We start from the raw sequence: 16008 nt of genomic DNA on the forward strand, positions 1-16008 counted from the left end.
CCAGGATATATATTAATATAACTCTGAGATTATCATTGTCATACTTTGCATGTTGTTGTTCCAACTGCGAAGTTGCAGAAATAGAAACCGTTTCTAAAATATAGAACCGTCGTGTATCGCCATCGCGGCTGGTCAGGACAAAAACTCTGATTAACATGGAAAATACACCTTTTATCGCAAGCCGAGGTGTCTTTTTAGGACAGTGTTAACGTGACTAGAAGAACATTTGTTCATAACATTGAGAGAACCTTGCCAGAACGTTATCAAAAGTTCTGAGAATGTTCCCTGCTAACTGGAGTGAACCAGTCGTATTATTCACAGGAAGAAGATGTAGATGATTTGGAAGGGTCATGAAACATCCATTATTTATATTTAATTTCAGCAGGAAAATTGTAGATTTAGGGATTTTATAGGCTATTTTGTCTTTGAAAGTAGCCTAAAAGAGCATTGATTCATGGGATGTGGCGTTTTTATAATAATGTGGCATTTTTCTAAGACAAGAGATTCAAAAAGTGAGCTGATACAATGTTGAAACACGGATTGCAAGTGTTCGTTTGCATGGCTTCCCTCACATTGCTGAGAGAGTGACAGGCTCTCAATCACTGATGACAATTTGACATGTTTGTGTGCAAATGTCTTTATTACAGTACAGTAAAGTACAGTAAATTAAAAATGCAAAATTATTTGTATGTATTAGTGTAATGTATTTTGCACTAAGTGTATAATATATTTGTGCTCTGGCTTGGCTGTCCAATACAGTATAAATTTTTTTAAAAGATTTTTATATAACAACATTTTCAACCTGCAACCTGTCGTAACAGCCTGTTTACAAAGCCAATCTTGCTGCACAAAATGTGCTGCTCAAACTGTTCATACTGAAATGATCAGGGACACTGTTAAAAATAAACTTCAGCCACTTATTCCCAACACTGGGATCCTTCAGAATAATATAAGCTACACACAGCTAGAAGCAGCACAAAATTTGGCAAACTTTTCCACATTTTACTATCATTAGGTTATGTGATGTTTAGGAAAAATAGTATATAACCTGCTTTCATCTTATTACCTCACCCAATAGGCCTCATTGACGTAAATCAGTAGGAAAAATGTGGGAGCTCATGTGTTTATGCATTCATCATCAGAAAGTTGCGTAAATTCGGTTTAGTAAATGCACTTTTTGGACTGGAAAGGAAGATTTTTTATGAAAGGTAAACTCTGTATGCTCTGCCCTATTGAAAGAAGGTAAAAAAAAGAAAAGATTTCTTGCACCAAAATCAATCAATATTTAGTTTTTTCATGACAATTGTGAATACTGGCTGTTGTTGCTACTGTATCTTTAAAACTTCTGTATGCAAATGACATCATGATAACATCTGTATGACATGTTTTTGCAGCTTAGTTTCCATAAATGGAGTCCAGATAGACTAGAAAGAGACCAACATTCACATATTTCAAAAGAATAAGGAAAATCTGGAAACACTATGATAAGGTTCAATTAGTTAATGTTAGTTAATGCATTAATTAATACAATTAACAATGAGTAATACATTTGTTATATGATTTATTACTCTTTGTTAATGTTAGTTAATAAAAATACAAGTATTTATTTGTTAGTTCATGTTAGCAAGTCCATTAAATAATATTAACAGATACAACTTTTGATTTAATAATGTATTAGTAAGTATTTTTTATTGTTAGTTCATGTTAACTAATGCAGTTAACTAATGATAACAAATGGAACCTCATTGAAAAGTGTTACCAAAAACGATATGTGAAGAGATAATAGGCAATATGCTACTTTTATTTTCATATATATTATATTTTTTATTACTATTTGTATTTTCTATTATCTATAAATAATGTTAGTCTTGCAACAAAAACAGTCAATAAACTATAGGAATAAACTATACAAGAGGGCCAGAAAAACTGCAAATGTGGACAGTAATATGCCAATGTGTTTGATGACATCTGAATGACATGTTTTCATAAATGTGACTTATGAAAACTAAATGTCATAAATGTGATTTATAGTGTTTTACATAAATGTGATTTCAGAAACTTTGTTTTACTAGCACTCCCTCATTTGAAGGTCTCTTTGGAGAAAAGCCTAAATGGAAAAATGTAAATATTCACATTTCAAAAGAACAATAAAAATCCTGCTTTGCATGACATGTCCCCTTTAAATGATCTGTAGTTTTTAGTTTCATGGAGTTTTAGTTAGCCAAACTCCATGTTTCATCACATTTTTAACGCCTGAATGATGTTATACACTCATAAATATTCTAAAGCTTATGTTTCACATTTTCTTACACTAAGTGCTGTTTTTTTGTGAGTGAGGGCTCAATATAGCACCGGAGGAGTGGCAGATAGGGCACTGGACGGCAGCGAAGCCTAATGGATTTCTGGCTTGGTCACTCTCACAGACCACACACACACATACACACTGCCAAAAAACAAACAGATTGCAGGGCAGTGATTTTGTTCAGACGGAACATGTCTTGAGCCTTATCGATCGCCATTTCCACTCTGTCCGCCGCAGAGGAGGATCAGAGAAACTGTCAGAAACGGTTACATTTGGCTTGTGAAGGATAGAGAATCCCCTAGCAGACAGAACGCTCTGCTGGGCTCTCAGGCGGGGGGTGTCTCGCACTTTAACCTTGGACTGCTCGGACAGTTTGTGTTTTTGCTGAAGTTTTGAAGTGTCGGAGTCCAGCCTCAAGACTTGGCAGGGTTAAATGGTTAATCTCTCCAATGAACTGATTGCTTGCCAGTTCCATGCCTGCTTAAAGTTCTGGTCTATCTGCTTGCAGGATTAAGACTGGCAGTTCAATTCAGTTGTTTTATACTACATCAGCCCTGGTTTTACAGAGCTGAATCCCAAATATTCACTCCTTGTCCCAGTACATGTCTGGGAACTAGAGTCAGGAAGATGGCATCAAGCATAATGAAAAGCAGTGCCTCGATGACAGAAATCAAGCATGATACAATATCAAAATGATAGATCAATGATAGACCAAGTTTTCAAAATCCTAAAACCTATTTCCAAATTTATAATTTTGAATCCCAGATTTTCAATGTGGACTCTAAAGACTTTTGGATGCCACTGTATCTTTCCATATGGCGAAGGTCTTTTTCTTCTAGCCAGTCTTAGTGATCATGACTTGTTTGGCTGAGAACAAATACAGTCACAGCTGGGTTGAGCTCTGTGAAACTCTCAGATCTCATTTGGAGTGGTTTGCTGGCATTAATGAGTTTTGAATGATCACAAACATGCAGTACCTGCCAATGCGATTTGCATTGAGGTTTTGACCGCATGTCACAGATTTCTCATTTGCACTAGATGGTAAAAATGTTCAGCTGCCCGACTCAAAGCCAAGAATCCAAACATCATTAATCCAATCTGATGATATTTTAAAATATTAACTAGTCTAATTATAATTTAGCTCATTATTAATGTGTCCCAGTAGAGAATCTGATTATTTGAGTTGATAAAAGATTTTATAATCATCCAGTGTGTCTGATTCTTTAAATACATTTTCAGCTGAACTATTCCTGGAACAGGGTTATTATAGTTAACTGAAACTAAAACCATAAAAATTGTTACTTGAAATAAAATAAACTTTAACTGAAAAAAACAAAACAAAACAAAAAACCAAAACAACATATTTTATTTCACCTAGTACATTTCTCATTTTCATTTAGTTTAGCTTGATGTACTAAAATAATTAAAGGGTTAGTTCACCCAAAAATGAAAATTCTGTCATTAAGTACTCACCCTCATGTCGTTCCAAACCCGTAAGCTTCGTTCATCTTTGGAACACAAATTAAGACATTTTTGATGAAATCCGAGAGGTATATGACTCGTCCATATAGACAGTAATTTAACCACCACTTTCAAGGTCCAGAAAGGTAGTAAAAACATCGTTAAAATAGTCCACATGACTGCAGTGGTTCAACCTTAATTTTACGCCGGCTCAGAATTTTTGTTTTGTTTTTGCGCACAAAAAATATTCTCATCTCTTCATAAAATTAAGGTTAAACCACTACAGTCACGTGGACTATTTTAACGATGTCTTTACTACCTTTCTGGACCTTGAAAGTGGTGGTTAAATTGCTGTCTATGGAGGTGTCAGAGAGCTCTCGGATTTCATCAAAAATATCTTAATTTGAGTTCCAAAGATGAATGAAGGTCTTGCAGGTGTGGAACGACATGAGGGTGAGTAATTAGTGACAGAATTTTAATTTTTGGGTGAACTAACCCTTTGACACTAAAGTTGAAATAAAAAAATAAATAATATCTATATAAGAAACTAATAAAAATGGCAAAAATACACAAAAAAAATGAATAAAACTTTAACTAAAATGAAAATGAAAACAGAAAGTATACAAATAAAAGCTAATTCAAAATATTAAAGGTATGTGCAGTTTCATAGAGGCTAGCAATAGCAAGTTAGCTTTGAAAGCATTCAAAACATATGAACACACACAGCCAAAGCAGAGTCTGCAAAGCATCATGAGAGATGGTCTTAAATTACCTCATGTCTTCAACCACAAAACATTACAATAATAATGAACGTAAACAACTTCATTTCACCGTTGATAGTGTTTCCATAAAAATGCATAAATCCGAGTCTGAGGACGCGAACAGCTTCGAGTAGAATATCATGAGTTGCCATCTCTTAATTACGCTAATTTCAAAATGGCGCAGCATAAGCTTGTTGTTTTGGTTCAGGAGAAACTGTAAAAGGGGGCAGCTGTTTGTTTGTGGCGTTCGGTGACTGTCGGACCGAATGCAATGATTTGGACGAACAATTTTTAGTCCTGAGACTTCCACAGAATATATCTACATTTTTTAATATTTAGACAACTTCTATTATTGATCACTATCAGGATGTGAAGAGCGCTTCAACCAGTATAACAAAAGTGTTTATGAAAAACCTACCCTACCCTGCCTACCCTAGCTTTAATAAAAACTAAAATAGTATCTCAATGACACTAAAATATCACTGTCCTGGATATGTCACCCATAACAGGGCAACAAGATATTTCTTATAATTAATTAATTAAATGCCCAGAAATTCAGACAAATATGCATTTATATATTCTATTCTAGCAAATTAAGGAGTACAGCTCAAACACATAATATATTTATAATCACATTAGCTTAAATTGTCTTTTCAGCATATACTTTTTATAGAGATCAGTGTTATATGTTATATCATGATGTTATTGCTATATTGATCTGGTATATTATGTTCGTATATTATTGCTACAAGATCATCACATAAAATTGAATTGTAACATATGTAAAGCATATTGTTAAAGGGTTGCTAAGGAAACAGATGGTGGTAAATTCATAAGATACACTTAAAAGGTTCACTTTTTCATAGTGAATAAGATTATGTGGTCTACTGGGATCTTAATGTCCCGTTAACCAGTCTGCACTGCTTTTGTATTAGGAAAGCAAATGGAAATAATCTGATAATCTGAAAGCCTTCCATTAAAAGAATAATTATATAACATATAAGAAGCAGCACTGTCATCAAATGCAGACCCAATCACACTTCCAGGACTCAGGAAGAACTGAAATAAATGGGGTGAATTGAGGATAATTAGCACACAACATTTCGGTGACCGTAGCGGCAGTGCTATCTGGGTCACTCTTAGGAAACAGTGCGTGTATCCCCATGACTTACTACTGATATAATTAACAACATACACAATATGTTTGCATAATTTGATAGATTTAACATATAGATTTAATCGGTTTATGTGAAATGCAAAGCTACCCTCTGAGAGTAAAAAATAAAACATTTAGAATAAAAAACAATAGTTACAATACTGTCATATTTGTTTTAAAACAAATGGTTAAAAAATAGTTGTTAAATACAGTTTTAAAAATAATTTGTTCTCATGTTTATTTTTGAGAAATATTAATATTAAAGGTTTACTGCCTTTTTGTTTTTCATAGTGTGATTATTTGTGAATGGTACTGAATCTAATTGGATCAATATTTCGTACCCAGAATTTGAACAAAAAAAATAATATTTATTTATTTTTTCAATTATAATAAGTAATTTATTTGTGTAATTTAGAGTAATACAACCAAAATTTACTACCAGAATTCAACGCATTACTCGATGCAGTAAGATCCATTCTTGACCGACAGCAGTGGCAGCTGGTGCTTTTCAAATGTAGGTATGCACAGATGTCACACATCATTAGCAAAAATGTATATTCACATATATTTTGTATCATAGTGACAGTCTGCAATGCTGCTAAAAGCTGCTTCCCACGTCTCACAACGTGCTTCCTGCGCTATCTTAGAGCAATCACCTCTGATTTACAGATTTTACTCTGCCAGCTTATCTGAAGGAGGCATTTTCCTTTTGCCCTCCTCCTTAAAAACTATTAAAAAGTGACTCGAAATCTATTTTTTCACCTGTCTGCCTCCTTTACTCTCTCATCACTTCATTAGTACCCCAACATTCCTTTACATCCTTCATATAAATCACCTCTGTCAACACCAAACTGTGGGAAATGGGGGTCTGCGGGGCTGTCTGTGTTTTCAGGAGTCTTTTCTCCGAGTTTACGCTCAGGCTGATTGGCGAAAGGTGAGTATGGCTGCCTTTTGTTCCTCTGCTGGCTCTGAGCTCAATTATGTTCTCTCTTCTGTACAACATACAAAGGTTGTTGGCTTTTCATCAGCGTGTCTACTGGAGAACTGCTGCTGTGGGTTAATGATGCCTGCATTACAGACCTCTGTGAGGAACAGTGAGGGCTTTTCATCTGCAATAGTACCTCGACCCATGCTGGTGACAATGCCCAGGACTCCATAGTTTTTCCTAACAAGTGTTGCAAGTATATAGCTTATTAGTGCTCAAGCAATGTGGCTGTGTAGCTACAGTAGTGATGTTTCACCTCAAAGAACATAACCAGAGAGCGGAATAGTGTGTATCTTAAAAGGCTACAGTCAAAAACAGGAAATTAAATAGGGCATTGCCTAATGGAGCTCTTTAAGCGTTCAACTACTGTAGACGAAGCTACTGTGCCATTCATTTCCGCTAATAAGCACACAAATGCTACTTCAAGACATATCCAGAAACATTCAGAAACTCTTTGCTAATTAGTACTTTGCTATAGTACTTTGAGTCCTAATTAGGTGTTAGCTTATTCAGATCGACTGAACCCGACTAGTTCTTCCCGTCATGTGTGTGAAGCCTTATTATCAGGCTTTTTTGAATTTCCTCCATTAGATGTCTGGTTCCCTTTATAGCTAAGCCTTCAGTCACACAATGCTGGCTCAGACTTAGGGGTAATTTATATGGCAGTGCCCTGATAAAAAAGACCTGTGTATCTGCTCATCATAATATGTTGGGTTTTGGATGCCGCTAGCTTCTTAACTTAGGTTCAGTTTCACCAGTTGGCACTGCTTAGCATGGCTACAGTGATCCATAATCTACACCATGACCAACACAACACAAACCAGCCTTGAGCAGATAAAGTAACAAGGTTTAGCTGGTTAGCATGGGCTAGTTAGACCACAGATGTTGTAACTACACAATCTGTCTGTAAAAAGCATTTTTCTCTACTGATGACCATTCAAAATTAGTACTGCGAGTCGGCTCAGACCACAAAAGGTATCGGACTCATTTGAATTCTGCACAGAATGCTGTATTTTAAAGTGATATAGAGGACATTAGGAGGAGAAACGGTCAGAGGTTAGAAGGAAACTGAGGTTTTACAAAGTTTAACGGCTCTGGCCGAGCTGTGATATAAACGAAACGCTATTGGCTATTTTTAAAAAGGGGAGGAGCTGTTCGATATGTCCCACCCTGTCTTCCTGTTTCAGTTGAAATTACGTCAACACGTTGAATAATGCTGCGCGTTCCATGGCAATTGAGAGGGCCTTTAAAATTAAAAATTGCCGCACCCGCTCTTACCTGAAAAATAAGGTGGATTAAGATTTACTAGAAAAGATAATAAAATAAATAATCATCTAAAACAATCAGAATTATAAAAATATATAAATGACATCATATTACTTATACAGCAATATTATTTTCAGTGAGTAGTGACAAAGTTCTCAATTTCAAATCTCTCAATCTTTTTTGTTTAATAGACCAAATAAAATGTGGATATATAAGAATATCAGTGGATATATTAGAAGCCAAGCACACTTTATGTTGTGATTTGTACCTAAACTGTATCATGATTTTCTGTACTTTTGAATTGTGGTTTGTCTAATGACCCATGAACAACAAAGTCAAAGGGAATTTACATTTACCCTTGTGACTCTAAAACATTCAGGGCCATCCAAAAAAGATTTGCAGTCCAGATCTTCAGTACAGGTCTAGCAATGCTCCTGGTCACATGGCATTTACAACTCGAGGGAACTGATTGGCTTAAAACAAAACAAAACAAAAACAAAAACAAAAAACAAAAAGCAAAGCAAAACAAAAAGTAAAACAAAATAAAAAGCAAAACAAAATATAAAGCAAAGCAAAACAAAAAGTAAACAAAACAAAAAGTAAAACGAAACAAAACAGCTATTGAGAGAGCACAGTCAGATAACACAACTACAGCTTTGGGTCACTCATTAATATGATATCCATAAACTCACTTCTGATGACTTCTCTCCAGGTTAGTGGGCATAATTTATTGTCGACAGTTTAAAATGGATGTCATGTAGGTGCCACCCAGCTCTTACTGAAGTAGTTCCTGGTGAAATGTTGCTGTCCTTTGATCCAGAGCCAGTTTGTGTCGTATATGCATATCTCATCATTTCCAGATCACTGAGCCCATCCGAGTTATTAAGTCCTGTCAAGCAAACAGCCCGGGTGACTCATGGAGAGGTACATTTACTCCTGCACTGAACAGCCAATCTCTCTTCCTACAGCCACCGCAATATCATAACTCAAGAGCTGTTTATAAAAGACGACCAAACTGTGGATGTTTTTGCCATCTTGTTGAGTGGTGGCTAGGCTGATTGCACCTCCTCCTCGATAACAGAGCAGAGCGGGAAGGAAAAAAAAAAAGCAAAGTGTTCGAAAAAGGCACGCAAGTCTGTTTCAATACCGATTCATTTTATGGATGCAGAGGTGGACAGAAATAGTGCCGATTGTCATAATTACTCTAAGACATGCATTTATGTTAAGACTGTGTTACAGTCATTAGCCAGACTCATGTGTTAAGCGGAGTTCAATGAACTAATGAATGATTCAGTGAGCAGAACAGCTCGCACACTAAAATTCATGAATTACTGTGCAAATGACTGAAAGAAAATGACACCACATTAGTGAATATCTGCATGATTGTAGAGCGCTTTCACTGTGTCCGCTAGCGCTATCCATCCAAGCAATTTACTTGCACATCTACATATATATATCGTACTGACGCAAGTTGTGTTTTATGCATGGCGAATACTTAATTCTGAGTGCTTCAGTATGATAAAAAGTAAATTAGAAAGTGATAGCCATAGAGGTCAAAGGCAGACACTGAAGAACAATTGCACTGAAATGGAGAGCTATGAAAGTGCTGTCACTCAAGTCTCACCTGGTCCCATGGACAGATGATCCCACCAAAGAACATGAAGAGGTAACCCATGGCAACCAAGCAGCCCCAGATGAGCAGGGAGAAGAGGCGAAGAAGCTTTTTGAAGACTGACTCGATGCAGACGAGGATGAAGATGGCGAGAAAAATGGCCAGAGTTGTGGGCACAGTCATGATGAAGGCCATGTGGTGCTCCATGTCCTGTGGAAACATAATGACAGTTCATGGCTTATTCACTCATGCATTCACTGGCTGATAAAGAAGAGAACATTCTATTGAGATATGCTGAAAAAGAACAGATAAAAGAAGACAAGGCATATTCCACTTGTACATTTAGAGCAGGATTAATACAAAGAACTGACAGAAAGATTTTTCTATGATTCAATGCCAAAATAATGAAACAGACATACTGTGACCTTAACCTTAGACGCTTGACCAGAGTTCAGTCTAGTATGTCTGCCCAAACTTTCCCATTAACCTAATGGTTCTGTCAGAGTGTGAAAGTAGTGTTTTTTCTGTTGAATTATTAATTAATATGGACAATTAACATTTGAAAAAATCTTTGCACTCAAACTGTTATCGCAAGAGTTACTTGAAAATAGGTTTGTGCTCATAAAATGTAATCAAATCAATTAATGCACATTAAAGACAACATAAATCAACATTTGCAACCCATTTCACTTCCATAATGTGGTATAACACTGAATGTTCATCCAACAGGATATGCAATGATTGATTTGTTGTTTTTTTTCTTTTTTTTTTTTTTTTGCAGGACTTTTTTTGCACTTTTATCTGCTCAGAATTGGTTTATATAAAGTTGGCATTTCATAAAAATATCCATGTGATTCCAAGTCTTTTGAAATCATATGTGCGAAACAGTGAAATTTACATCATTATGCACTGATAGTCAAGCTTCCTCCAGTGAGCTGCTACATTTACATGGACCCTAATAATCCCTAATAATAACTGAAACAAATTCATTCAGATTGAAGCAAAAAGTGTCCATGTAAACGTAGCTACTGAAACCAGATTGAGTTTAACTTGAGGATCAGACGAGTCCAATTAATCATTCAGGGCTGCGTTTCTCAAAAACATTGTGAGCTAAGTTGATTGTAGGGAGCTCCCCTCTAGCTTGAGTTTTTGGGATGAAAGTGAGGTGTTTGCACCTTGTGGTTCAAGCCCCATGTCTGCTAAAGCAGTGCGAGAGCATCGATTGTGGGGTCGTAGGTGGGCAGAGTAGAGACAGATGTTATCAAATAAGCCAACCTCCTCTGCTTACCAACTTTGGCTCATGGCAAGACATATGCGGAGGCAAGTCAGGCCTGTGGGGCACTTCACACCATGAAATCCACTCAACAGTGCTGCCGGATGGTGGTGTCCCCCTGTTGGGGCACAGGTGTCACTTTATTCAAGGCAGGGTATGAGCTGGCTTGCACAATGCCTTGCAAAACTCTCCCCCAGTCACATTGGGGTCTTTAAAGGGGTCATGAATTGCATTTATTTATTATTATTTTGTTTTCTGAGGTACACTTATAATGTTAGTATGATTTTTACATCAAAAATTATCATAATATACAGCCATTTTCTATCCTTATTTTAACCCTCTGATTAGAACCCTCTGTTAGAAAGGGCATGTCTGCTGTAATGTATGATTGGCTAACATCTTTGCATGTGAAATAAGTATTACATGTAGTATTACATTACAGCTGTCGAGATTACCTAATTGTGAGTATTGATTTTAGCATTATATTTAGATCTACTCCCATGGAACGAAAGGTTACAGCGATGAGCATTGTAGCCGATGACAGACATGTCTGTTGAGCGCATTAATGCAGTGATCTCGTCATTGCAAATCGATTTCTGCACTCTCACAAATGCTTTCATCATAACTAACAGTGTAAACACGATGTAAATAAGATTTTCACTATGCAGTGTAGATAGCGTTATTGATTATAACAGGAGTTTTGGCGAGAGTCCAGAACTCAGTCATTGTTAAACTCGCACTGTGTGATTGACAGCTCCAGCGATTATAAAGGGAGAGTTCTTTGATTGCTTTCTGTACGTAATTTAATCACAATTTCAGTAACAGATTATTTTCATGCTTCTAAAAGAAACAATTCAAAATACTAGTAAGATATGCCTGAAATAGCTGAGGCTCTTTTGGGTATTTTCCATTTAGAGCTCTGCTCTTGGGGCCTTATAGGGCTGAGGCCCGCAAGGCAGGGAGGAAGGTGTAACAGGCAGGACTTCCTTTGCTGTAGAGCATAGAAGCTCGGGGATCTTTCCTGGTATCAGGAGTGTGGCAAGCAGGACAAGGCTGAGGGCAGTGAGAACGGCGCGTATCTCACGGAGGAGCTCGGAAGCATAATAGGAGGAGCAATGACAGTGAAGGAGAGGACCAGGCCTGGATTTTACGTTATGTTTTGTTTATGTGTGTCGGCAGTCGTCTGTGAGGGGCTGCCGCCTTTACTTTTGTTTTGTTTGTTTATTTTTTATTATTAAAGTGTGTTAACGTTCGCCAGTTCCCACCTCCTTCTTCCCTGATCTACATACCTCCCTACAGGAAGCTTACAGTGTTTAGAGAGTAGCGCCACCATATAAACACATGGGATGCGGCCATGGGATTGACGTGCTTCTTACTCGGCTGAGTAATCCGTAGAGTCAATTTATGCTATGCCCACTATGTTGTGCATATTCACAGCCTAGTGAGGCAGGCATTCACTCAGTATTGCTTAGTGGTTCTATGACTGCCCCCGACTAAAGATTTTTCTAGTCGACTATTAGTCGTTCATTTAAGACATTAGTCGACTAATCACATTTATATTCATTTAATTACTTATATACTGAGGAGAATATTAAACCATAACAAGCATTTAATATATATAGGCTTAATATAATGTTTTATGTATTTGAGGAGCGGAGAAGAGTGTCTTAGCCTGGTATTTGCGGTCTAGTCATAGCCAATACAGCCTGAGCTTAACATTTCGTCTTTTATAACACAAGCTTTTGGCCTAATATAATAAACAACAGTAAAAACTGAGTGCCCACATATAGCTACAATAACCTTTGTAACCTGTAAGTTGAAAAAAAATTAATGCGAGATGTGGCCGTTAATGACGGACAAAACATAAATCTCTGACATTCGCTGGTGAAACACCTCGTAACTCAATTTGAGCTTGATTTTGGTAAAATGCTAATAATATAACAACACATGCATGTTTCTGACCATATAAAGCCACAATACTAACTTTGACAACAAGTTGTTTAATCATTTCAAAAAAAAAAAAAAATATATATATATATATATATATATATATATATATTTAAAAATTCCTGAATAGTAGCAGTTCTACACTAACCTGCATTTTTTGCTGGTTTCAAATGACACCACGCTGGATATAGCATGTTGGACGGTCAATGTCACATTTGCATAGGCCGTACTATTTGAATTCATGATTGGTTGCCTGCCAAATTTAAATCTTTAACAGAACGATAAAATAACCCTATTAAAGGTTTAGTTCACCCAAAAATGAAAATAATATCATTTATTACTAACCCTCATGTCGTTCTACACCCGTAAGACGTTCGTTCATCTTCAGAACACAAATTAAGATATATTTGATGAAATCCGATGGCTCCGTGAGACCTGCATTCAAAGCAATGACACTTCCTCTCTCAAGATCCATAAAGGTACTAAAAACATATTTAAAACAGTTCATGTGACTACAGTGGTTCTACCTCCGAAGCAGAGTTTTGAAATCGGCCATCACTAGATATTGTTGATAGTCGTTATTTTGTTTTTTGGCGCATAAAAAGTATTCTCATCGCTTTATAATATTAAGGTAGAACCACTTTAGTCACATGAACTGTTTTAAATATGTTTTTAGTACCTTTATGGACCTTGAGAGGTTCAGTGGCTTTGCTCTTAATAGTGGCCTCACGGAGCCATCGGATTTCATCAAAAATATCTTAATTTGTGTTTCCGAAGATGAACGAAGGTCTTACAGGTGTGGAACGACATGAGGGTGAGTAATTAATGACAGAATTTTCATTTTTGGGTGAACTAACCCTTTAACCGGTTAATGGTAATTTCAAATAAGCGTTTTTGTTCAGAACGATTAAACTTGATTTTGTTTTCATTTTTGTTTATGTTCCTGTTAAAATTTTGTTCGTTTCCATTTTTTGTTTTCGTTCCTTGAACCAGTTCAGATCCCTGCCTGTAGCTGTCGTCACCATTCAGTAGTTTTCTGTGCAGCTCAAAGTAACACACTTACAGACTGTTCATCAAATTCAGACGGAGACAGAAATAGACCAAGCTGCGGCAGGAGAGTACAGTCAAAGGGGAGAATTTTAATAACTACATTATAGCTACATTATCTATGCAGATTTATTGGAGATGACTCATGACATATGCCATTGAGGTTTTATTGCGGTTAGAATTGACTTCGTCCTCTGGCCATCATTAAAACTATTCTACAAAAAAAAAAAAAAAAATTAATTCAATTCAGTTCAGTGTGTGTGTGTGGCTCATACTGGTACTGTAGATGTGGGTAAAATGGTGTTGCACCATCGGTTCCGATGACTATGTGTGTGTTTTGTGAATGATGAGAGAGCATTGAGCTGGCAAACTCGCAGTAATATAATGCCTGTACCACAGTATGACTCACCAGCCATTAGAGGAGACACCCCAGGGAGTACTACAAATTTAAGGGAACTCTGGCACGCAGATTGAATCTCAATGAACTCTTGGGGAACACAGCCTTTCTCTTTCCAATAACCACAGACAGATAGACAGAAAGAGAAGTGCCCACACCTGCTTTAATTTTTTCATGCACAGAAATAACGTGACAATAATCATAACTTGATTTTGAAACTGAAAGGGAAAAAAAAGATACCTAAACATGAAAAAAATTGCCATCACAAAGGGTGTTCTGGGTGGTTGTTATTGGCCCATGTCAATAGACTGCTGCAGGGATGACATATTTTTGTAGGCCAAAACCTGGAAACGAGTTAGCATTTCAGCATGTCTGATTCCATTGTTCTGAATTCACTGGGTCTTTGAACGGGTTTTTGGTTAAATGCCAGAAATAAGGTCTGTTGTTAACACAAGCTCAATATATTTCACATTTTATTATATGACATAAAATACATCAGGCAGTTATACTCCCCTGTGATTTTTTTTAAAGCTTTTGCTTGTCTTGAAAAAGGCAGTTACTAACAAGTGGCTAAATGGGACTAGGGAGTTTGTCAGGGACATTAAACGTCATCACGCTGATCAGGTAAACTAAGATTATCTACTCACTAACTAAAAATTTCACGGAAAATGTTTTAAAGTAAAGACTGAAAGAGCTATAAGGGCTTTTCACATTGCGCTCAACCCCAGGTTATCATCGTTCTAAACACCGCTTTTAGCCCCGGGTAAAGGAATGTTTCACACTTCTAATTTAGAAGCGGGGATAGCACCACTTTTTACCCGGGGTTATGAAACCCTGATTCGGAGCTGGGTTAGCACCGCTTTTGCGGTGTTAACCCCGCATTGTGGTGCCAAACTTATACAGTGTGAAACGATGCGGTGTTAGAATTTTACAGCCAGACGCTTAGCAACAGACAACCAATCGCATACTCATATTTGCGCGCTTTGGACAGTCACGGAAACACTGCGCATTGTATAAACAGTAAATTCAGCATTTGAGAGGAAAAATGTCAAATGCTGACAGAAAACGCGACAGTTTGACTGAAGAAGAGAGCGTTTCATTCTTACCTTTATAGTCCGAAATATCCATTCAGTATAAACTCGATAGTACAGTCGGCAACACGAGGATGCGCAATGCTGGAACTATGTAAACAGGTCGCGTGCTGCTTTTATCCAATCAATGACACTGACACCGCAAATATTCAAATAAGAACGTTAACTCGGGGTTTAGAAATGTACAATGTGAAACGTCAGTTTATGAATACCCAGGATTAATTGTTAACCCCGTATAAATTATGAGCAGTGTGAAACGTGAAGCAAGATAACCCAGGATTCCGTTTACCCGGGGTTTAGAATGACCCAGGGTTAACTATTTCAAGTATGAAAAGCCCTATAGTCATGTGTCCATGGTGTAGTTTGTTTGTTTAGCTTTTTACTTCTGGCGATTGTGTTTAGGCTTCAAAATTCATCTAAATTGTGTTAAACAGAGGAATCAAACTTTGTTTTGCCACAAAGCTTATTTTTAAGCCAACTGAAAAATCAATTTTTTTCTTTTTTGTTGTTGAGGGAAGCAGGGTGATGCTAACTTCTGGATTGGCCTACAAAAATACATCATCACTGCAGCATGTGTTTTAAACTTTCACTCTTGTATCCCAGGGGCTGATTTTTATTAAAAATAACTCTTAAACTATTATAAACTAAATATTTTAATTATTTTTTTAAATCAAAATGTCATGTCCACCATCATCATTTCAATAAATATC

The 16008-nt window shown here is 36.7% G+C and overlaps 1 protein-coding gene across 3 annotated transcripts in view; it reads right to left on the reverse strand.

The window, feature by feature from the left end:
* The window catches only part of adcy2b (adenylate cyclase 2b (brain)), a 77112-nt gene that overhangs the window by 49157 nt on the left and 11947 nt on the right, over positions 1-16008 (reverse strand). For 2 of the 3 annotated variants that reach the window (XM_051871680.1, XM_051871679.1), the window contains exon 2: positions 9556-9753. In XM_051871680.1, coding sequence (XP_051727640.1) covers positions 9556-9753 — 198 coding nt within the window. Of the gene's footprint in view, positions 1-8710; positions 8876-9555; positions 9754-16008 lie in introns of those variants that run through there. The other variant, XM_051871681.1, reaches the window with a different exon arrangement.

This window comes from Ctenopharyngodon idella, chromosome 19 (assembly GCF_019924925.1).
Source record: "Ctenopharyngodon idella isolate HZGC_01 chromosome 19, HZGC01, whole genome shotgun sequence".
In the NCBI taxonomy this organism is placed as follows: domain Eukaryota; kingdom Metazoa; phylum Chordata; class Actinopteri; order Cypriniformes; family Xenocyprididae; genus Ctenopharyngodon; species Ctenopharyngodon idella.